At 40.0% G+C, this 25,058-nt stretch overlaps 1 protein-coding gene across 4 annotated transcripts in view; it reads right to left on the bottom strand.

Annotated features, from left to right (window-relative positions):
• The window catches only part of NEK10 (NIMA related kinase 10), a 138,244-nt gene that overhangs the window by 23,999 nt on the left and 89,187 nt on the right, over positions 1-25,058 (bottom strand). For 3 of the 4 annotated variants that reach the window (XR_011855892.1, XM_072153601.1, XM_072153602.1), the window contains 6 exons: positions 21,861-22,041; positions 17,778-17,858; positions 7,909-7,960; positions 4,797-4,834; positions 4,569-4,709; positions 2,625-2,725 (listed from right to left, as the gene is read on the bottom strand). Coding sequence is in view for 3 of the 4 variants with exons in the window: in XM_072153601.1 (XP_072009702.1) it covers positions 2,625-2,725; positions 4,569-4,709; positions 4,797-4,834; positions 7,909-7,960; positions 17,778-17,858; positions 21,861-22,041 (594 nt within the window). In the remaining variant the exon portion in view is untranslated. The remainder of the gene's footprint in view (positions 1-2,624; positions 2,726-4,568; positions 4,710-4,796; positions 4,835-7,908; positions 7,961-17,777; positions 17,859-21,860; positions 22,042-25,058) is intronic. The other variant, XM_072153603.1, reaches the window with a different exon arrangement.

Below are 25,058 nucleotides of genomic sequence, written 5' to 3'. Positions count from 1 at the left end.
ATAATAATCAGAAAATTTTTACTATAACTTTAAGAGAAGATATCTCCGGTTATGTGGAACATCCATACACAATCCATGTATCATATTAACAGGGATTCTCCTGTTTAATATGATACCAGAATTGTGTTATCAGGATGCCAGGATTCAGGAAATATTGTTGTTTGAAGTTGGTCACTGTCATTACATTTATAAATGTCCTTTCTGCATGGGGCATGTGCAAATAGGAAGTATATGGCAATGTAGATATTTTTGCTAATTTATTAAATTAAAAAAAACTGAAATATCACATGATCATTAGTATTCAGACCCTTTGCTGTTACACATATTTAAAGAGAACCTGTCATGCATATTAACTCACCCAAAAAAAAGAGTACTTTAAAAACTATATTTAAAAAGCAGAACCCATATCCCTAAATTGTTCTTTTCCATGGCTACAAAGTTAAAAAAAACAGTTTGGAAACTTATATGCAACTCGCCTGATATGAGTCCATCACACTAAGCGAGTCCTGTATAGTAAATTTAACTTGCACTGCACTGCTTCCTTGTTACAGGTTGACTATGATATTCCCACTTGGACAACTGAAACCTTCCTCTGGTTTCCCAGCTAACTCCCTAACACCCCTCAAATCCATCCTTAACTCTGCTGCCCGGCTAATCCATATTTCAAATACTAACCATGACATACAAAGCCATAAATAACCCGTCCCCTACATATATCTATGAACTAATAAGCCATTACCATCCCACATTTAATCGCCGATCCTCACAGGACCTTCAGCTTCACTCTTTTACTATCTGTCCTTCTCACAAGAGTATCAGGGATTTCTCCTGTGCTTCCCCCATACTCTGGAACTCTATCAAAATGTGTCTGACTGCCCCCCACCTTCCTATCCTTCAAACGTAATTGGAAAACCCACCTGTTCAAGATTGCCTCAAACACTGCACTGCTCTGCTCCATTACTTTGTGTCTCCATCTTCCCTCTCATAAAGATTGTGAGCCCTCACGCGAAGGCTCCTTCTTCTACTTGTTTCCTGATCTTTTTCATCTCATTTTTGTACTTGCAATTGTGTCAATGTAATGTATGTGAATTCCCTATGGCTTGTACAACACCATGGAATTAATGGTCATAAGATAGCTATAAGGCACAATGACACAGTAAGCATTGCTATGCCATCCTCCCCTTGGATGAAGACCTTATGTTGTCTGTAGTTTGTAAACTCTGCATAATGGGGGTCATTTACTATGGGCCCGATTCGCGGTTTCCCGACGTGTTACCCGAATATTTCCGATTTGCGTCGATTTTCCCTGAATTGCCCCGGGATTTTGGGGCCGGCATGCACGCGACGGAAATCGGGGGGCGTGGCCGAACGGAAACCCAACAGATTCGGAAAAACCGCTGCATTTTAAAAAAAAAAAGTGTCGCGAAAATTGCACTTACCTTCACTCAGCCAGGCTCGGTGAACTCCAGCGCGTTCCTATGCTCTTCAGCGCAACAGCGCCACCTGGTGGACGGCGGAGGAACTACCTTAATAAATCCTGGCTGGACCTGAATCCAGCGCAGAGAATGCGCCGCTGGATCGCGAATGGACCGGGTAAGTAAATCTGCCCCAATGTGTCTGTAGTGTGTCTGAGCTAGTCTTGTAATGCAGTGGAGAGGGGCAGGAGGCAGAGAGTACTGCAGCGTGCAGACAAGAGAAGCCGAAGAATCCGATCAGAAGATTTATGATCGCCACTGAGACATTCGTTCAAAAGAAAATGTAGATTTCCCTGGACCAATAAAACCTATAAATTCTCACTATAGAACTTTATAATTTCTTTGAGTGGTGTGGTACCTGAACAGATAACAGCTACATATTTCCAGGAGAAACTGCACAACACGCCTTTTTTTAACTTTTATCCTGCTTGAACATGTACATTTTACATCTAGTTCATGCATTACGGTAAAAAATTTGAAAATTAAAAATGTAACCTTCATTTTCTTCCAATTTATTGCTTAAAAGCAAAATAAGCTTCCTAAAATATGTTTTCAATAGTTTTAGGAGTGCAGGTTTAATTTTTTTTAATGGGTTGATTTCTGGATGATTTCTAAAAAAGAGGCATTTCAAAGCATCAGTAGAAATAAATTGATCCTTAAAATAATTTATCTGAAATTTCTTTTGGAACATTGATGTTTAATGTGCCTAATGCCCTAATAGGAAATGTACAAAATCATGAAAACATTGGTTTGGAAACAGATTCTGGTGTTAAGACTATCCGTTTTTTTTTTAACGATAACTTCATAAACACAAAAATTATCTATACAATGACAGTCATGATAGTGATAAATTCTATCATGAAGCCAAATTACTTTTGTAAGTTAAAGCCTTCTAAACATTTTGCTGCAGAATGTAAACATTTGAGAATTAATCATGTATTAAACCTGAATCACAGATTTCTTTACGCAGGTGCTGTACTTTGTTACTTGGGAGACCACTAGGTCCCTGATTAAAATAATTATTGAACCATGATTGTTATAAATTAGATGAGTAGAACTTTTTACTTTGGGTAATTTGATATTTGATCTATGTAATAACAAAAAATAGGATTTCAGATACTGTATTAAAAGAAAGATTAAAGTCTGTACCTGTGTAATGTAAATAATTTTGTGGAGCTGGATTAATATTTGTTGAATAGGATCACTAATCTGTCGAACTTTCCTCTGGGACACTGCAATGCCTGCAGATGCTGTTGTGGAGAAAACAAAAAGTTACAACATTATGGGGAAAAAAAAACAATAAAAGCACATAATAGTTTAGTATAAATTTTTCTGCTTGCCCCCACATCACATCTCAAACCTGTCCAGCGCCTTGTCCATTTTGCCCACTCTCTCATGAGATGCATGTCACACACTGCAATTACTTTTAATACACTGATATTATATATGTATGACTGGAATAGTATCACATGGTTCAATCATTTTCTTCGTCTGCCTTCTTGTATTATGGGTTTGCATACCTGCCCTGATGTTTGTGTTGTCTATAGTTAATAATGAAAAACTGAATAAAGTTTTTAAAAAAATACTTGGTAAGAAAATATTTTGATACACTGCACTCCTCCTATCTTATGAATAGTAAGATTGATAAATCTTCATCTAGAAACATAATAAAAGGACATATAATAAGTGTAGACCATATTGAGACCATATAGAGAAATTCCACAGTATTTTACTTCTATGGGAGATTTACATCTCACATTCTCTATCTGCTTACCATAATTACAAAAATACATCTTGGTTGTCAGTACCAATAATAATCACTTATGTGAAGTAGCTATAAAAAAGGGAAGCATCGTCATTATATAGTTTGTGATAAGTTCTTCCTGATTATGATGTACCTTGCAGATTTTTAGGCATTTTAGGTAATAGGGAACCACACTCCCCCCCCCCCCCCCCCACAAGCCCACAAACAGCAGCTTCGTCTGTAATATGAACGTCCCCTGGAGGTCTTTTAACATATTTTTAGGTTGCAGCAAATGCAAAAATGATCTTTCATTCTTTTGTAGGATGGAGTCAGGCAACCCCGCCTCCTGTAGTCAGCCAACCCCACCCCCTGCAGTCAGTTTGCTCTGCCCGCTCCATGCATCTGGCATCCCCGCCATCTGGCGTCCGTCTGTCTGGAGATCTAGGAGGTAGGGCCGCGCTGGATGCAGGAGGCGGGGTTGCCTGACTGCATCCTACAAAAGAATGAAAGATGATTTTTTCATTCATGCTGCAACCTAGAAATATGTTAAAAAGACCTCTAGGGGACGTTCATATTACAGAAAAAGGTACTTTTTGTGGGTTTGGGGAATGTTAGTGTAGTGACAGGTTCCCTATAATATATCTGGAATAAAGAGGAAGAATAAAGATCTAGTTAGAGAAGTACTTGAGTCATTAGTATTCTGCAGAGAATGACTGATAAGCAAAGGTAAGAAGGGCAAAAAAAGTTGACAAAAATGTTTCTCGCTCTACTACGATAGCCTAGCTGACTACCATAACCATGCATGAACTACAGGAATGAAGAATATGTCTGCAAACATATACCCTTTGAAGATAGAGCCAAAAAAAATGTTCTAACTGTTTTGTTTTATGTTCTAAAGAAAATGGATTCTTGAGGCTTTGAACTGTGGAACATTCTGTAGAAGCCGCTTTCTTTACATATATGTGTTTAACTTATATTCGATCTATGAACCAGAAGTTACAAATAGCGAGTTTCTTTTCTTCATGTCCAACCTTTCTATCTGTAACATTCTCTCTTTCAAGCTATGTAGGCAGGTTTCTTTTTTTGTTAATGTATCTAGTTGACACTTTATGCACCTATCCTACTATAAATGAACCAAAAGGGGACCAATTGCATATTCCATATTAAGGCAGACAAGGTGACATGCCTTTGAGGATCTGCTAGTGCTAGTTGTAGATAGCTATAAGATGTTAAATAATTAGAGTTTTGTTTCAAATAAACTTTTCCCATTTACATCAAGTACTTCAAAGCTGCATGTAAAATCTTTCAACATCTTAGAAACATGACAAAATTCCACTAAAAATATATACCAGAATGTTTCAGACTATGAAGAACCACAGTAGAAAAACTGTGCGTAGGCCATTCTGCCCCTAACGAAGTCGCTAGTTTCCTACTTTGAGACCTGAACACCAGTGAAGGAACTTTCAGAAGAAGATCAAAAGGCAGCAAAGCTGAAGAAAAGAAAGGAAGAGACAGTATTTCATGTTACATCCTAAGAAAATCATTAAAGTATCTGTGTCCAGAAAATGAAGAATTACCTGGTCTTGGTTTCGAACTTGTGCTACCCGTGTGCTCCCTGAAAAAGACATCATGGAACATTTATACATAAGGCAAAGAAGAAAGTAGATCTCATTAAGCATTGTGAAAAAAGGTGTTGAAAGATATGCTATGATTTCAGGAGATCAAAGGTTTTCAAAAGTTACAGCATATAGTATTCTTTATATATATATTATACTTTATACTGCAAGATAAGGTTTACATAAACTAGTTTCACATAGGGCACTGTCAATCATGGTTAAAGGGAACCTGTCACTAGGAGACCCATTTTTAGCACTCCCCCAGTCCCCACAGAGCATAGGACATACACTGCCAAAGAGTTTTTGTATAAAAAAATAGGTTTTACAAAAAAAAGATATCTTATATAGTACCTTTCAATACCATGTGCTCTGTGACTAGGCACCTGGGAGGGGCTGTAAAAGAGCAGTTTCCACCCACCCTTGGGAAGCTACTCCTCCATGTGTCCTTTTTAAACACATGAAAACGCTCATCACTTGGCTTAGCGATACCCCCTTATTTGAAAAGGACACATGGAGGAGCGGTTTCCCAAGGGTGGGGGGGGGACTGCTCCTTTACAGCCACTCCCAGGTGCCTAGTACCTAGTCACACAGCACATGGTATTGAAAGATACTATATAACATATCTTTTTTTCTGTAAAACCTTTTTTTATACAAAAACTCTTTGGCAGTGTCTGTCCTATGCTCTGTGGGGACTTGGGGAGTGCTAAAAATGGCTCTCCTGGTGACAGCCTCCCTTTAGATAAGTGGTGCCAGGTAATGACGTTGGGCAAGAGAATGCACACCAAACCTTCTTGCCACAATAAATCTGTGCATTTGGGGCAGAGATCCTGAGAATGATAATAGAGGGCACCTCATCCATAAGGCTGCATGTTTGTTATGTTCTTAGCCTACTGCTGTTAGTTACATTATATGGAGGGGGAGCAAGGGATTCAAATGTCCTGCTTGCAGTCATTAAGTAGGTACTATCCCTGAAGGAGACTATGCACAAAAGAACACTGTCCCTTTCATCCATACTTATTTCTCCACCTAATGATTATGTCCCGTCGCATTTCTCTGCAAAAATGTAAAGCCCTTTAAAGAATTGAATACAGGACAAACACTGAGACTTGTAAAACATTAACGTAAACATTTTTATTCCCTGAAACTGTGAGGCTCTTATAATGCTAGGACATAGGAGCACACACATTATTCTATGCAGAACTTAGCTAGAGCTACAATAGTGTCATAACTTCATGATATGTATTCTAACCCAAATAGCCAATTTAAACTGTCTACCTAAATATTTTATTACTCTACTTATCAAAGCAAACACAAAAGATCATGTCATATGTCTATAATGACCAATGGACCTAATAGACAGGAATCGCTTTGTACATTCTACAGTGATTGCAATGAAGTCGAAAACTGTTACTAACAAGCTTACTCCAATGCTTTCCTAACACAATAAAATATCTACATTCAATTGTTTGTTCCCCGTTGCCCTCATTAGACCCTTGGTAGCCACATACCATTTATTTGGAGAGCTCTGTCAGCAAATATATATGAGCTTACTTTGTAGTTGCCATAATATGAAATCTAATAGTGAAATATGTTCATTATATGACAGAAATGGTGTATTATTGGGTGTCGAGCCACATTTAACATGTATTACTACTAAATTATTAGTGTTATTGACATATAATATTGAGGAACTGTTCACTTCAACTGTTATGATTGAATGGTTAAAAATAAGTGATTCGATCACCAATTCGAGCACCAATTACCTGAATAATGAATGAATTCTTTGTACTCATGTTACATTAGGAAGAAATAAAAGTAATTTAAATGCCTTATACGCCTAAAATTTTCACAATAGGATAGGAATAGTTGTCAAAATAAGGCCAGGTACACACAAGTTGTTGTCTAAATTTGGCTGCAGGATTCACACCAGAACACAATGAACAGTACAATTCAATTGAACAAGGTTTTGACCAGTCAGATTTACTTACACAGTTGTTAAAAAGTTGTTGCTAGCAATTTCAGAAAATAAATGTTATTGTTTGGGTAATGAAAAGTTCTACAATTTTCCAATATACTTTCTGTATCAATTGATCACTAGATCTCTGCCTGCCTATATTTACTTCAAGTTACTGTCCATGATCATTTGATGTCTCACAGGTACACAGCTTGTAAGTTTTTTAAGAAAGTATTCAGAGCTGTGTGTTATAATGAGCTGTGCACCTGTGTGACATCACATGACCATGGACAGATTTTTATCCAATGACATTAAACATAGACACTTTCTATAGAATGATATCAATAAGAGATCTGAAAAACCATAATGAATTGATGCAGAAAGTACATTGGTAAATTATTAACTTTTTATAATTTATTATTATAAATAATAAAATGTATTTGCTAAAAAAATTGCTTCAGCACGTGATTAACCCCTTTATATTACTGCATAATTAGTCATACGGAGATGCTTTTTTAATGGGAACCTGTTTTTATATGGAATACACATTTTACCTAATAAGAGGTTCCCATAGACATTTTAAAATTGTTTCCCAATTTGCTTTTAGAATTAACATTATTGGCTCCACTCACACTTTTCAAAGTTGATAAAAGCATACCTGGCTCCTTGCCAGCAAACTTCATTGAGTCACAGGGGTGTTGGAGTTCTTGCTGTCATCATCATCATCTGCTTTGCTATATCTACATTCCTCAAACAGACGTGAGATGACAGAGATTGGCTTTGAGAACGGGGTCAGCTAATGGCTGCACGAGGGAGGGGGATGAAGGATGGAAGAGGAAGGGAGGAAGAACAGAAAGATTGCAGCTTTGTAACAGACACCGCAGTGACTCAATACAGTTTGCTAGAAGAGAGCCAGAAATACTTATAGATACTTTTAATTGTGACTGGAACCATTAATGTCAATTATAAAAGCAAATTAGTAATTAGTATTAAAATAGCTATGGAAACCTGTCATTAGGTGAAATGTGTGTCCTGATGACAGGTTCACTTTAAATAATTAAGATGTTTCAAATTCACAATGGCAAGAGGTGAATTATAACAAAACCTAAATATACTTACTTTGTTTGAGATATTTCTCCTCCAGAAGCACTGATACTTCGTTTTAGTGTGCCTACAAAATACAAAGAGAATCAAGTGTAAAATCTGCAAAAAAAAAGTTTTTTTAGTTTCCTTAATTTACCAAAACTACTAGTAAAAGTAGAATTATATTTTTAAAAAATGCAGTACTCCAAATCCAGTTGTAAAAAACCTCTGTATTCTTTTGTTTCATTGTCTTTTGCAATGCTTTGGCTAATAGTAGCCTTTTTCAAGAGTCTAATATGAAGAGTATATTTGTTGCCCATAACAACCAATCCCAGCTATGCTATCATTTTATACACTGCTGTAGGTAAATAATAGCTGAACTGGTTATTAAAGTGGTTTTCCCACAAATGCACAGGATCCACAGGATAGGGCCTAACATGCTTATCGGTGGGGGTCTCAGTGATGAGATCCCCACAGATCACGAAAACTAAGTCAGATCCCTCGTCGCTCCATGAGAGTTCTGCACTATTCATCTCTATGGAGCTGACGGAGATCTCATAACTGAGACCCCCACCGATAAACAAGTTTGGCCCTATACTGCGGAATTCATGGGAAAACCCATTTAAGGGCGATGACAAGTCTTCCTAAAAGACATTTTAATTTAATTTTAACTTGTTGATTGAATATTAAAACTTAAAGTCCCTATTTAATTTATGAAATAATTGCAGTTCTGACACATGTACGATAAAAAAAGGCTCATTCTTCCTGTCGCTGTGATTGCCATGACATAAACTGGTTCCAGTCCCTGGTAGTCTATATGGGAACTGGTCAGGGAAGGAATAGATCTAGAGAAGACACGACTATAATCCTTTAAAAACAAAATAAGTTTCTTCGTTTCTTTTATGGCAGAGCAATGCTTTCTCGGAACACACATTTATAAAGCAGCCGCTTTCCTCAACCGATTACTCTCCCTCTAATTAAATAGTCACAGTTGATAAATTGGAATATAAGATTGTGTTCTAATGTTTCTATTTGAATAATTGGCCCCATGTTGTTTAAGCTTTAGAAACCTCTTGATTCGCACATTGTTCTATTTAGTGCTTTAATGTGGAAGAATTTTGTTTTCACATCAATGTCTACATATTCGGAACACTGTGAATAATGCACATTGTAGCTCATTTTATAAAACTAGTTAAAATGATAGGGTTCTGGTATTATGCGTCTTTTACTCTGCTACTACACTTTAACAACTTTGACATCAGTGCTAAACTTTGCAAGCAGATTTATGATATCGCATATAGCTCTAACCCTTCCATGTGCATAGATTATTGGCTGGCTGTCACAAGATGCCACTTTTATATCCATTGTTGTGTGATATTGTTACTATTATTTGTGCTATTATAATGAAGATCACCATTAATTCCATGAGTTTGTACATTTGAAAAGGGTTTCACATATATTGCATTAAAACAAATGTACAAATAAATACAAAAGACACAAAACTAGACTGAAACAACACAATTGGTAGGAGAACCCTGCCTGTGATGGCTCGTAATACAGGCGGTCCCCTACTTAAGAACACTTGACTTACATACAACCCCTAGTTACAAACAGACCTCTGGATGTTGGTAATTTATTGTACTTTAGTCCTGGGCTACAATAATCAGCTGTAACAGTTATCACTGGTGTCTGTAATTAAGCTTTATTGTTACTCCTGGTTCTTATGACAATCCAACATTTTTAAAATCCAATTGTCACAGACACCAAAAAAGTTCTGTCTGGGAATACAATGATAAAGTATACAGTCCCGACTTACATACAAATTCAACTTAAGAACAGACCTACAGGGAAGCGTAACCGCATGACGTAGGCACGTCACGCTGCACAGCCGCCCGCCACCCTTCCCCGCTCTCCACGCTGACCTGTGATGGACACCGGAGGCTGTTAACCCCGCGGACCGTTGCCTATGTGTCCGGGAGGGGAGGACTTGGGCTCGGCCGAAGCGGTGCCGCGGCGGCCCTGCGGCCCTGCGAGGCACGTGGCCCCTTTGCGCCTGGTGCCCGTTGGAGGAGGTTGTCCGCCCGCAGTCCCTTTCTGGCGCAGAGACATCCCGGCGCTCGCACGGCTCCGTGAGGACGGAATTCGGAGGTATTCAGAGGACGAGTGGGAATCCGCTGTTGTTCCGTGCCGGATGTGCGCTGACCCGGAGGAGGGCGTTCTAGGGTTGCTGCTGAGGCGGTGTGGCTGGAGTGCTGTCCTCGGTGTCGGCGTGACCGGTGGTAGAGCTGACGAGAATCCCTTGTGATTGGTCCCTGTTTTCCACGTTTGAGATGACTGCGGTTTGGAGTCGTTCGACTGGACGGGTGAGATGTATCTGGACCTAATCCTCCTCTCCCATGTATTAAGCTGCCTTCAATCGGCATCATCTTTGACTTTTGTCTAACCAACCTAACATGTACCTGCTATGTGCCTGCTATCTGTCTGCTATCTGCCCATTATCTGCCAGCCATCGGCATCTCTTAATTTAACCAACTTAACATCGTTGGTGGCAAGTTATATTTCTGCAAGCTCCCGCCACGGGGACATTAATCTGTCAAGAACTAAGACTATAATATAATAATAACGTGGCATTAGTGCTATACTAACTTTGTATATAAACTCTCTACTAACTTAACACCCTGTTAGGTTGAGCGGACTCAGTTTCTGGACTCGCTTGCTTCTTGCCACTTTCAATCCTTGTATGCAGAACATTTTTGGGCTTTTTGTTTGCTGTGCAGTATATGTTTTTTTATATCGGAGCTGCAATATCCGGGTTCGTTGCCAACCGGTATTAACTTCGATTTTGGTATAACCAACCTAACTTCTGCCTGCTATCCGCCTCCTAACTGCCTGCTATCTGCCCGCTATTTGCCAGCTGTCTGCATCTTCTAATTTAACTAACTTAACATTGTGGGTGGCAAGGCATTTCCCTGCAAGCTCTTGTCATGGGGGCATTAAGAGGTTAAGAACCAAGTCTATAATATAACAGCTGTTTACTAACCCTGTATACTAACTCTTTGTTAACTTAATACTGTGTTAGGTTGAGCGGACTCGCTTTTTGGACTTGCTGGTTTCTTTGTCATTTTCAATCTTTGTATGCAGGATATTTTGGGCTTATTGTCAATTGTGCAGTATATGTTTTTCTATTTCTGGGTTGCAATATCTGGGTCCGGATATATGTCCGGAAGTATAGCATCGGCTGTTTAGGGGGTACACATACTGGCCAGAGATTGACGTCAGCTATGCCTCCCAAAAATACCTCAAGGAAGTCCGTGGGGGCAGCCTCCCCTAAGGAGAAAGAGAAAGGAGGGGCTAAAGGGGATAATTCCACCAAATTGGATAAACTATGGAAGTCTCCCCCAGTTAAAACACGTACTGGTTTGACTACGCAGAAAAATCTGGAAAATGATGGTCAAAACCCTAAAAATAAATTACAAGGTTTGAGATTTGCTATGCTAGAGGGGGAGGAACAGGATGGGGACGATGCAAGTGTCGGGGGAGAAAACGCTATGCTAAGAGAGATCTTAGACTCCATAAAAACATGCAACTCAGCAATATTGGGACTTACAGATCAGGTGGGAGCTCTGAGAGGAGATGTCTCCCTCTTGAGAGAGGAGTTGAATAGGATAAGAGACAAACAGAAAATCGCAGAGGATAAAATGACCAATATTGAGAAGGAGGTGGGTACTCTCAAAAAAATCACTTCTTGGTTGGAGGTAGAGAATAAGGCCCTTAAAGGGAAAATTGCGGATATGGAGGATCGCTCAAGAAGAGCTAACTTAAGACTAATAGGGATACCAGAAAAAGCTGAGGGAGAGAACCCTGTAAGTTTCATTAAAGAGTGGCTCTTGAAGGAAATAGGGAAGGAGCAACTCTCCCCGAATTTTGACATCGAGCGAGCACATAGAATCCCGGCGGGTCCTTATATCCCGGGGAATACCCCCAGTACCTTTATCTGTAAAACGTTACTCTCGAGAGATCGTGATACGATATTGAGACGAGCACGTGAACTAAAAGAACTATCAATTCAAGGCGCTAAAGTTGCAATATACCCGGATTTTTCTAAGGACACCCTCCAGAAAAGAAAAAGTTTTCTGGAGGTGAAAAAAAGGTTGAGAGATAAGGGTATTATTTATTCATTGATGTTTCCGGCCAAACTAAAAATTATTTTTCAAGGTCAGTCCCAGTTTTTCAGTATGCCAGAACAAGTTTCAGACTGGTTAGATCTTAAGGGATTATGAATGTAGATATTTATCTCACTATATTCTGGTACAGGTCAGCAATCGGGGTGATGGGGTTGGGTGGGGGCGGGTAAGTGGCTGAAGTAGGAAGAGTTCTACTATGGTAGGACAGGTTGGTGGGTTTTGGGGGGGAGGGATGATCCGATGCTGGGGATGTTGTTTGGTCGTAGGGTGCTTTCTATTTTTGTCCGTTGTTCTCCTTCTTTTTTTCCGTGTAGGTATAATATATGTGCAACATCCCCCACCGGGGCCTAGCCCTTGAGGTGAGGCCTGGAGACAGCCGGGGCCCGCGGTACCGGAGTGGCTGGCGGTTGCGGCCTAAGCACGCTATGGTCACGGTGCTTGGTACGGGGGAACCGGAGGGCTGTCCTACAGCCTGGCAGGTCTCCAGCAGGGTGGTGTTGGCAAGAAAAGATGAGGGAGAGGCTGCTATAGCGGATCTCCCTGGGGCAACCCCTTAATGTCCCGAGTGTGAGTCTCTGGGTGATGGACAGGGTGCCGGTGATGAAGGCAGCCGTATTAGCAGGGACCAGACGGAGACAGAAGTTGAAGAAAACAACTTACAGTTCTTTATTTGAACCGGCAGGAACCGCAGCAACGTGCCTTTAACAGGTAGGTAGGGTGCCGAGATGTGAGTTGGAGGGAGCCTCAGGAGATAGTTCACCAGCCTGGGAGTAGAGGGCAGGCTGGGAGGCAGCTGTGTCCTGGTAGGAAGCTTCAGCTTGTCCTGTAGGGCTTCAGGTATCACCTTCAAAGGTAAGATGATACCCCTTTTCCTCACTACACTAACTCTAGTCTAATGCTCCACTCTTCAGGCAGGGGCTAGGCTCTTCCTGCACTGGTCTGGTATGCTAGAGATTACTCACTCACTCACTGATTCTCCTACAACAGAATCTCTCTGAAAAGATCTCTGGAAAGACCTACTGGAATCCTCCTAGAATCTCTTCTCTCTCCTGAGAGAGACTACACTAGAACATTCCTGACCAGAGGTTTTATTACCTCCCTTTGGTCAGGTGGTGGCTGCTCCTCCAATCACATCTCAGCTTACAAAGGACAGGATGTAACACATATGATTGGACAATAGCATCTTGCATCATACAAAATACTTAACCTCTGCCTTGCCAGGCAGGATTCACCACTGCAATACCCCTATGTCCTATCAGGACCATGTAACGTAATGTAGGTACATGCAGGTGGGACGTATTCGCAAGCACTACCTCGCCATTGCATCGGCGAGGGTGTTGCATATGGGTACTAGGTTTATATCGTGGAACATAAGAGGGCTAAAAGACCGCTTGAAACGCTGTATTATTTTTGACTATATTGTTAAACAACTACCCGCAATTGTTATATTATTGGAGACACATCTCGATAAAGATTCCTTGGCTCTAGTAGATAGGAGGTGGGCCAGCCATGTGTATAATTCAGCTTTCTCCTCATTTTCTAGAGGTGTCTCTATTCTGGTTCATAGATCAGTCGGCTTCCAAGTATTGGATGCAAGGTGTGATCCAGACGGAAGATACGTATTCTTGTTAGGTGTACTAGAGGGTATCAAATGTGTTGTGGCAGGAGTCTATATACCTCCCCCTTTTAGATATGATGTCCTGAAAAGTCTATTGCGGTTTTTGGAAAAGGTGGGCGACTGTCCCGTCCTGGTTCTCGGTGACTTCAATGCTGTAATGTCGGACAAGAAAGATCGTATAGGGAAAAGAAATCTGGCAGGCATAGAGGCGGTAGACACCCCCTTCGCTAGGTTCTGCCAGGAAGTGGGTTGGAGAGATGTGTGGAGATCCTTAAAGGGGGAACGGCAGATATTCTCATGTCATAATCGCTCCCATAATACCTTTTCCCGGATCGACTTAGCTTTGGCCAATGATCTTGCCATCGATTGGGTGGGGAAAATCCGATATGATAATCGCTCCATCTCTGATCATTCCCCATTGGTCCTTGAGTTATCCGGTTCTAAGAAACCTGCTCTTAGGTTTTGGAAACTTAACGCGCACTGGCTGGTTCTATTGACGGATGAAGACAAAATTAAGGAAGAGTTATGTAGATTTATTTCGGCCAATAGAACCGCGGAGAACCTTGGGCTAATGTGGGATGCAATGAAATCTTTTCTTAGAGGGATATTAAATTCAGAAATCATATACCTGCGAAAGCAATGGGCCAGACAGGAGAGGACATTAAAAAAGGAGGTGAAAGAAAAAGAAAGGGCCTTTCTGGAGAGCGGATCGAAAGAGCGGCACGATAGCTTTAATAGGGCACAAGAGGAATATAATAGATTAATTGCAAACAAGGCGATGCAGAAATTATTTTTTTTGGATCAGAAGGCACATTGTGAGAGTGGTGCCCCTTCAAAGGGGCTTCTGCAGAAAGTTAAAAAACAACAGGAGGTAAATAGAATAACAGCTATTAAAAACAATTTTGGGGAGGTAACTGCCAATGCTCAGGAGATCAGAGAAATTTTTTAAAAATTTTTTCAAGGTATTTACTCCTCAGATCTGAAGGCGTCAATAGGGGATATAAGGCAATTCTTCGATAACATCCAATTTCCCTCTCTCTCGACGGAGAGGGCAGATATGCTATCTCGCCCTATAACTAGTTCGGAGCTTGAGGAGTCCCTTGCATCCTCCAGACGTAATTCCTCCCCGGGACTGGATGGGTTGCCTCTGGAAATCTATAGTAGATTCGGAGCTATTCTTCTACCACTTATGGTGGAGATCTGGGAATTTGCTCAAAGGGAGGGTAAGTTGCCTGATTCGTGGTATGAGGCAAGTATAGTCCTGATACAAAAAAAAAATAAAGACCCACTGGAAGCGGAATCTTATCGACCGATTTCGCTTATTAACGCGGATGCTGATATCATGACATTTTGGCAACGTGTTGGAAGCTCTTAATTGCAGGGAGCTCTGTATATGATGTTATTATAAAGATCTCATGTAATGTATTATGGATATTTGATGATAATACAAAGATGTCATGTAATGTAAAAAAAAAAAAAAAAAAAAGAACAGACCTACAGACCCTATCTTGTATGTAACCCGGGGACTGCCTGTATATAGAGTTGATACAAAATATAGAGTTGAAACAAAAGGAGGAGCATAGCAGTGGAGTTTTGGGGCCATATTAATCATAAGCTGGTACTAAGTGTGATGATGCTAAACAAAAAAGCAAGCCCCCAAATGAGGGGGGGGGGAATAACTGGACCCTACAGGAATAGAGGCACTGGGTGGACAAGGGTACCGACCAATGACAAATTTTACCAAAAGGTCGGCCAGCTTGCGACCAAAGAATCCCTTTTTATCCACCTGGGCAAAGGTGATAGGATAAAATGTAAATTTTATTTCATATTTATTAAGACCGATTCAGTGAAGAAACTTAAAGTTACAAACAAGCAGTGCCCAAACTTCTAGTAACATGGGATATAGGGACACTGTCAAGAGGCAACAATGTGTTTAGATGAGATGAGTTAATTTCACTGCCTCCCAAATGTCATTCATTATTATGCAGTTGCAGACAGGATTCTCCCTATATTATCCAGAAATAGTGAGGTACTATCAGCCCTAAGCTGGACCTATGGCAAAAGCCTATAGTTTGAGTCCCTAGGGACAGTGGTAAGTATAGGACACTGGTTCCTGCTCATTAAAATATAGCACATCAGCTAAGCTCACCCTTGTGTGATGATGCTGCCCCATACTCGCCAAGTTATTCTGAGGTTCCATCCGCCTGATAAATCCCAGCGGCCGACAGCGCAGCACAGCAATTTTACGCCAGGTCTGACCTGAATGGGCACAACCTATAAGCATTACGTAGCAGCGGCATGCCCCACACCGATCCACTGCACAGTATTAATCAGGTTTGATAATTTACAGTATATAAATTATTTTACCTAAGCTCAACTAAAAATTAGATATGTTTTGGCCAATCCCTCAAATATTCCAAGGAAAGAATCAGGAAGCTACATTTTAACTGCCTAATCCTTTTATAAGCTGCTATGGGCATAATAGGTGACAAACATATGGTGTGGCCACCATGCTCCCCTAACCTCAACCCCATTAAGAACCTATGGAGCATCATCGAAAGGAGTGTCTAAGATGGCAGGAGGCAGTTCACATCTTAGCAACAGCTCTGGGATGGTATTCTGTCCTCATGCAAAACAATTGAAGCAGAAACCAGCCAAAAACTTACAATTCAATGGACGAGAGAGTTCAGAAGCTCCATTCCTACAAGGGGTCCTATGTGCAAATGTAACATCGCCTAGAATAAATTTTTTACTTGAAAACTGTTTGATTTCAGTTTGTGATAACCGGCTTATGCTTATAATGTCACAAATGACCATTTTTGGTTCTTAATAAAAATGAAAAGGTTGAAAACTCTGCTGTGCATAATAATTTAAAACATCCATTTTGAGTGTTTTAAAAAAATACTGTTATCATAGGCAGTTTGTTCAAAAACATTTCAATTATACTCGAATAGTTGCTGACTGGAAAATTACAATGACTGCAATTCATTAAGGTAATTAATGAATTGCAGTCATACAATACAAAATACCAGAATCATGGGATGGGACAACAGACAAGTACTTCCGTTATACTACTTTTCACGTTTTTGTAAAATATATATATATTTTTTTTTACTTTTTAAATTTTTTTATTTTTGACTATTTTTCAGATCCCCTAGGTTACTTAAACCCTAGGTCAGTGATGGCAAACCTTTTAGACACCGAGTGCCCAAACTACAACCAAAACCCACATATTTTTCGCAAAGTGCCAATGCAACAATTGAAGCAGTAACGTATAACTCCCTGCTCTTTCACAGGATTAAATTGTATAGGCAGCTGAGGACACCAATACAGTAGAAAGAAGGAGAAGTAGTTTGAATTATCATTGAACAGGGTCCTGGGCTGCCTGGGACTGCAAGTGACCTTGAGTCCTGTATGGCAAACTCTACCCTGGGGTGATGGCAAGAGTGCCCATATAGAGGGCTCCGAGTGCCACATCTGGCACTCGTGCCATAGGTTCGCCACCACTGCCCTAGGTTGTCTGATTGATCCTACCATATACTGCCATATTACAGTATGGCAGTATATAAGGATTTTGCACATCATCTGTAATAGACAGCCTAAAAGATGACAGCCTCGGGTCTTTGTGTGAGCAAGGCTGTCAGGGCAATGGATCACCACTTCCCAATGACGTCATGTCGAGCGACAATCGGAGCCAAGATGGCAGTGCCCATTCGCTAGCAACGATCGTGTGTGTTTGCTGCATTGTGCATAATGAAGAGGGATCAGCCCGTGAGCCCTCTTAATACTCCCCCTTCCACTACAGGACATTCAGGAACGTCCAAATATGGTAAGGGTTTAAACTGTCTCTGCCCATCTCTTTCAGTGACTTCTCTGACCATTTCTTTCAGTGACTGTCTCTGACTGTTACTTTGTTTGGGGAGATTTATCAGAAGTGTCTGTGAGCAATATTGCTCTAATTGGACATGGCAACCAATCAGAGCTCAAATTAATTTTTTGGTGAATGTAAATGTATCGGTGCAGATTCCTTTACTGGACATACATGCATAAATACACACAGACACACAAACAGCTTCATGTGTTAGATATTATAATATTCATACCTGTCGTTGGTCCTTTAAAATAGCTAGAGCAGCTTGAGTTCTCAGAGGCATCCAGTTCATCTTCAAGTTCTGAAAATACATCTGACAGAAAACAACAAGTCTTGATTATCACATAATCAGGTAAAGCACAAACATACAATGGGAATCATAGTTAATAATAACATGTCATGTGTACTCATATGTTGTACACATAAGAAGGCTTGGCCACTTAAATGTTTTTTGTAATGTGTGTGTAATTGTGGGGGGGCAGGATATTAGGTAATTAACCATCTTAATTAACCATTAATACATCTATTAACCCCTTAACAACCTGGCCCTTTTTTGTTTTTCATTTGCATTTTTCACTCCCCACCTTCAAAAATCACAAAAATTACACTTAAAGAGCTGTGTGATGGCTTGTTTTCTGCATAACAAATTGCACCTCATAGTGATGGTATTTAATATTCCATGCCGTGTACTGGGAAGCGGGAAAAAAATTCCGAATGCTGTGAAAATGATGAAAAAACGCATTTGCACCTTTTTCTTGTGGGCTTGGATTCTACTGCTTTCATGGTGGGCCCCAAATGACATGTGTTTTTTATTCTTTGGGTCGGTGCCATCACGGTTATAACAAATTTGTATAGGTTTTATAATTTTTTCATACATTTACAAAAATTAAAACCTCCTGTACAAATTTTTTTATTTTGCCATCTTCTGGCGCTAATTACTTTTTGATACTTCGGTGTACAGAGCTGTGGGTGGTGTCATTTTTTGTGAATTTTGATGACGTTTTCAATGCTACCACTTTTAGGACAGTAAATCCTTTTGATCACTTTTTATTAAATTTTTAATATTTTTCAAAATGGCAAAAAAATGCCTTTACTGTACTTTAACCCTAGGTTGTCTTATCGATCCTACCATATACTGCCATACTATATTGTAATGAATGGGTTAAAACGAGACAGCTTTGGAAGACCTGAGGCTGCGGTGGCAACTGATCACTGCCCCCAGATGACGTCACGGGGAGCGACGATTTTCACCAAGATAGCGCTGCCCATGCGCCACAATCTTTTGAAGCTGCCAGCAGCTTTGCTGGTGGTGATCGACGGGATAACAGCAAAGACTTACCGGCTATAGAGAGGGCTCCACCCTATTACAGCGCATGTATGGAAGAGGTTAAAAGTTCTGCTTTCTTGATATGTAAAGTGAAGCCTCCTGTCTCATCAGCCAGAGATTTCTGTCCATTAAGTGGTCGCAGATGGAGGGTCATGTGATTTCTAACTGGTGATTGTTCATGGACAGCTAGAGATCCCATGACCTTCCATCTGCACCCATTAATGTCTGGCTGATACATATCAAGTGGTGCAGAACTTTTAATAGATGTACCGTATATTCCGGCGTATAAGACGACTTTTGAAGACAGAAAAATCTTCTGTCTAGTCTGGGGTCGTCTTATACGCCGGTAATCGCGACCGCCCGCCGTGTATTCACGGCGGCGGTTGGGTCGCGCTGCATGGAGAGGGCTCACGGGCTGAGCCCTCTCCATAACCGGTAAGTCTTTGCTGCATATTGCAGCAAAGGCTTACCGGTAACACCCTAGCACCGATCACGGGTGTTTTCACAGCGATGGCTGCCGGCAAAGCTGCCGGTAGCCTCAAAAAGATAGCGGTGCATGGGCGCCGCCATCTTACCGAAGACCCAAGACTATTTCGTTTTAACCCCTTCATTACAATGTGCTGATAGCACATTGTAATGAATGAGGAGGAAAATCCCCATATACTGCCATACTGTAGTATGGCAGTATATGATAGGATAGATCAGACAACCTAGGGTTAAAGTACCCTAGGGAGTCTGAAAAATAGTAAAAATAAAAAAAAGTTAAAAAAAAAAAAATTAAAATAAAAAAAACCTAAAATTTCAAATCACCCCCCTTTCCCTAGAACTGACATAAATATAAATAAACAGTAAAAATCATAAACACATCAGGTATCGACACGTCCGAAAATGCCTGATCTATCAAAATATGATAACGGTTTTTCAATGCGTTTAACCCCGTAACGGAAAATAGCTCCCAAAGTCGAAAATGGTACTTTTTTGCCATTTTGAAAAATATAAAAAAAATCTATAAAAACTGATCAAAAGGTCGTTCAGTCCTAAAAATTATATCATTGAAAAAAATTATCAAATTTCGCAAAAAATGACACCACCCACAGTTCCGTACACCAAAGTATAAAAAAGTTATTAGCGCCAGAAGTTGGCAAAATCAAAAAAATAATTTTTGTACAGGAGGTTTTCATTTTTGTAAATGTATGAAAACATTATAAAACCTATACAAATTTGGTATCCCCTTAATCGTACCGACCCAAAGAATAAAGTAGACATGTCATTTGGGGCGCTCAGTGAAAGACGTAATATCCAAGCCCACAAGAAAATGGAGCAAATGCGTTTTTTCACCATTTTCACTGCATTTGGAATTTTTTTCCCGCTTCTGAGTACATGGCATGAAATATTTAATAAAATAAAAATTTAAGGTACAGTATGGTAACATTTACAGTAAAATGGACGATGGTAATGTTGTTGTTGTATGCCTTATGTTTATAAGGGACAGTTTTCCTGCTATATACCTGCATGTCATAAGAATTTAAATGAAAAAAATGTTGAATTCAAATCTGTTTTTTTTAATTATTTTTACCGATGATTTGTATGCGTTGGAAAAGGGGTAGTCTTATACGGCGAATATATCTTAAACTCTATATTTTAACAGGAAAGTAGGGGGGGTCGTCTTATACACCAGGTTGTCTTATACGCCAGAATATATGGTATATTTGTAAATTACCTAATATCCTGCCGCCCACACTTACACACATATTAAAAAAAAAAACATGAGGTAAAGTGGCCAATCCCTTCTAAGTAAACAATTATCACTTATGGCTGTTTTTATGGCTACCGGTCCCAGTCATTTATTTCAATGGTCAAACCAAACTGTAAGCATCAGAATTTGTGCAATAGTTATACCACTGATTTACATTAAAATACAATATCAGGCAGTGTTTTAACCAAGCGTGAATGGTGTGTAATAAAGCTATTTGTAAGGGAACTATGTAGTTTTAGAAGGTATAGCTATTTACTGAATGGGGTGAAATACGTGCTGTTCATTACTACAGTTTTTTTTTTCTGGAAAGATGAGATTCTGTAAGAACATACTTAAAAAGAGCTACTATAACTGTATACTTAAGGTTTCAAAGAATATGACAATTTTGGAATGCGTGCATGAAGTATGCAAATACATTTCCAGGATGGGATAAGGAAAACATTGCCTATTAGCTATCAGGTAAAGCAGCCCCCTTAACATTAAGCATGACTTTTTTGGAATGCTGAAATGATATGACAGATGGAAGCCAAACCAGTTTATCTATTTCATGAGGACGGGAAAAGTTTCCTTAAGGAGAGTTCTTACTTAAAAGAAATAAAGCATCAAAATCAAGCATGACAAACTTTCTAATAGATCCAGGCACCTTGACTGCGCTAATCAACTTTTAAAATGATGCTAATTAGCCTCAAGGGCTCATGGGGTAGTTAACAAATCCCCTCCAGGCTGCAGATTCACAGGCTGCTACACAGTCTCACCCTCAACCTCTGCTCCCTCAGGACCTCACCCCTCCCTCTGCCTGATGTAATCTCACTGCAAAATAGGAAGTTGCAGTACACATGGAAGGGGGAAGTGCTCTTTAAAGTGTAACAAATTAGCATAAATTAAAAAGTGGATTTTAAAAGGAAGGAGGCCATGGATTACAAAGAAGATTACCACAGTCACTGTGCCTAGATCTATGAGGAAGTGTTCCGGGTTTATCATGATGGATTTTGATGGTAAATTTCCTTTAATTTAGCTTTGCATCATTTTAATCCTTACCATCTGAACTGTAATTGGCAACGCAGGGAAGTATCTTATAACATTACCCTCCATATTTCTGAAGGGTGCAACTATCTGCAGAAAACCTGACAATATCAGACTTGACCTTTCTCTAAGATAACTGAATTTATACCACATAGATTCTGTCTCTCATATCAACCAATATTTTACCTAAATTTAAAAAATTAACATACCTTTGCCAAGATTGTCTATGGAGTAGCAATGATCTGGAAGAAAAACATCTGAACTTTTATCACTGTTATTTGGTTGTAGCAGTCCAATGGGAATGTAAGTGCTCTCTGACATGTCACTCTTGCAGCTTGCGATCCCACTGCTACTGCTGCTACTGCTTATGCTGGCTTTCTCATATTGGTCCTATGACAGAAGTAAAAAATTACAAAATCATTCACAGTTGTAAACACATAATTTTCAATTATATAAATTAAAATAAATGAAAAGGAAATCTACCATAAAAATCAAGCATGATAAAACAGGGACATTTATTTGGTAATCTTCATATATTTGTGAATATATGGCCTCCTTCCTTCTAAAATCAACTTAGAAAATTATGCTGAAGAGCCCTTTCATTCAGCAGCTTCAAAAAGTATTATCAATACACTGTTCACGTCCTGCTGTTGTCACAAGAATTATCTGCCTGATTAGAACGTTTAAAATCTTTATTCAAAATATCATTAAAAATCTGCTAGAAATAGCCATAAGTATTCATTCAGGCTTTTCAAGGTACACCTTCAGATGGCAATCCAAACACATATGTGCCCACCGAAGTCCGATAACATGCACCAAGAAACAAGTAGGCGCAATCACAGGAGCACAGGTTAGCTTCCCGCTGTAACACCTATTATCAGTGGCTGTATATAGTAGGTCTGTCTCAATTATGTCCCTGCCTGACGCGTTTCTGCATCGACCCTACTGATTGTTTCGTCATCAGAGGCATACCAGGATACACTTAGACATACAACACTTATTTAGAGATTGCCCTAGCTGCCCGGTATTGCATTTGCATTGCAGCTAGAGCTTGCTACACACACACATCCGGTACTGTTGCGGCACTGTTGCGGCCTGGTTGTGACTACATTTACCCCTGATTACTTTTGGCTTTCCCTTCTCCGTGTCTCTTACATAATTCAGTGCAGGGAACTTAGTTCAGTTGGGGACAGTTTTGTATTGGGGCACTCTCCACCCTCCTGACATGACACATACTATACACTACTGAGATTTTTGAATAACTGCAACGTAAGCATAGATGCATGTTTCTACTGATAGCAATCCCTACAGCGTTGAACTTAAAGCTACTGGGGATTAAATAGGTAACTATTGTTGTTTTTTAAAAATTTTTGATCAAATTCTTGGATATCACAACAAACACCTTTAAAGGTGTCATCCACTTTAAGCGCATTACAGCAAATAATTAATATTGTTCCGGTAATTACAAACTATAACATTTTTCAATATACATTCTGTATCAACTCCTCAAGGTTTTCTAGATCTCCGCTTGCTCTCATTCTACAGGAAACATCTCTGTTTACTTGCTGTTGATAAACACTGGTCCATGGTCATGTGATGTCACACAGGTGCACGGCTCGTTACATCGCAGAGAGTAGTCAGAGCTGTATGTTATAATGAGCCATACACCTGTGTAACATCACATGACGAAGCACATTCATTTATTTCCCCTCCCACTTTTCTCATGGTTACGTCGGCTCACTGCACAGGAAACCTCACGCCTGTACGGTGAGCCGTGCAGCCTGGTGCCTGCGCAGTTCGCGGTTTAATGCACCCTGCAGCAAACTGTGCATGCTTGCCATCTCTGCGCATTTCAACTAGGCAGTGTTCAGGTACACAAACTCCCTGTGTAGATTGCGTACCTGAGCGCTGCCAAGTTGAAATGCGGAGAGACGGAACACCGCAAGCCCCGAACTGCGTAGGCACCAGGCTGCACGCCTCACCGTGGGGTGGGGTGTCCTGTGCCGTGAGCTGACGTCACCATGAGAAGAGGGAGCAAGTGGGAGGGGAAATAAATGAATGATTAGCAGCCGGGGCTGAGCGGAAGGTTATGTAAATAAGCAGGCGAGCGTATCAGTTTGAAAAGAGACATCACCCCAGGACTTGGCAAGGACTTGTTGGCAGGGTAATCTTTATTAGAGGATATTACGGGAACAGAGGGGAGCAGAACTATCAATCCAGGTGTCATTTAATGTGCTCTGCAGTGTCTATTTAGACTTGTCACAAGTGAAATTCTGCCTTCTGGTGACAGGTACCCTTTAAGAATTGATTCTTAATTTGCAGAAATTATACAATGGCATTGGTTATAAATTTGATATGTGGACCCTTTACGATAATCTTAAAATTATGAATTGGCAATAAGAAATTATGGGGCAGATTTATCAAGCTGTCTAAAAGTCAGAATATTCTTAGTTGCCCATGGCAACCAATCACAGCTCCCCTTTAAAATATTCATGAGCACTGGTAAAATGAAAGCTGAGCTGTAATTGGTTGCCATGGGCAACTAAGAATATTCTGACTTTTAGACAGCTTGATAAATCTTCCCTTATATGCTTTGTTTTCTTTGAAAAAAAAAATCTCTTGTGATACCTTTCTTGTGTACCAAAATCTTTGTTAGTTTTCTTTAAAAAAATGTCACTTGAATTATCTTCAACAAAAATATGTACCAGTTAAATGCTTCCAATAACAGAAAGTAAAAAAATGTGTTTCTTGACAAGTTTCCTGAGGTCAAATTCTTCGACTTACATGGCACAAAAAGTGTAAAAGCAAACTACTATACCCATCCAAGCAGAAAAGTTAAAATGACAAATGGAGTCTCACTGAACTAATATTAAATATCCACTTTTCAGTTGTAAAAGGTGAAAATCTGCTCTGCAGAGGCTGATCCCTAGAGGAAACACCATGAAGTGCATCAAGTCCCCACTAGCTTTGCCTTGTTTAAAAGGCTTCCTTGGAATGTCTTCTACACAGTACACATCTGAACCGAATATTTTGTGGGACCTTCCTAATTTCTCTGCGCTGTCCTGTGATGTATCAACAAGCATTTGTATTACAAAAGGGGCTGAAAAAAGGAAATGCAACCAAAGTGATCTTCATATCATACATCATGGTTTCCAAAACTGTGGGTCCCACTCCCACCCTCCATACCGGGGAATTGTATACAGACCTCCACGGAGTCACAAGCCACAAAAAAAGTGTTGGCAGCTTTCAACTATATGGTTATTTAATAACCAATAAAAATAAGTTAATTCTCCCTCCTCCTCATGTCATAGTTGCTGACAAGATGCCATTATGCTGAGATACACATAGTGAGAAAAGAAGCGTTATACGTTAATGGAGAGAAGGCATAAAACTGGAGCAAAGAAGAG

This window comes from Engystomops pustulosus, chromosome 5 (genome assembly GCF_040894005.1).
Source record: "Engystomops pustulosus chromosome 5, aEngPut4.maternal, whole genome shotgun sequence".
Classification (NCBI taxonomy): domain Eukaryota; kingdom Metazoa; phylum Chordata; class Amphibia; order Anura; family Leptodactylidae; genus Engystomops; species Engystomops pustulosus.
Note: the sequence above shows the minus strand (reverse complement) of the source record. Positions and strands in the feature narration are given on the sequence as shown.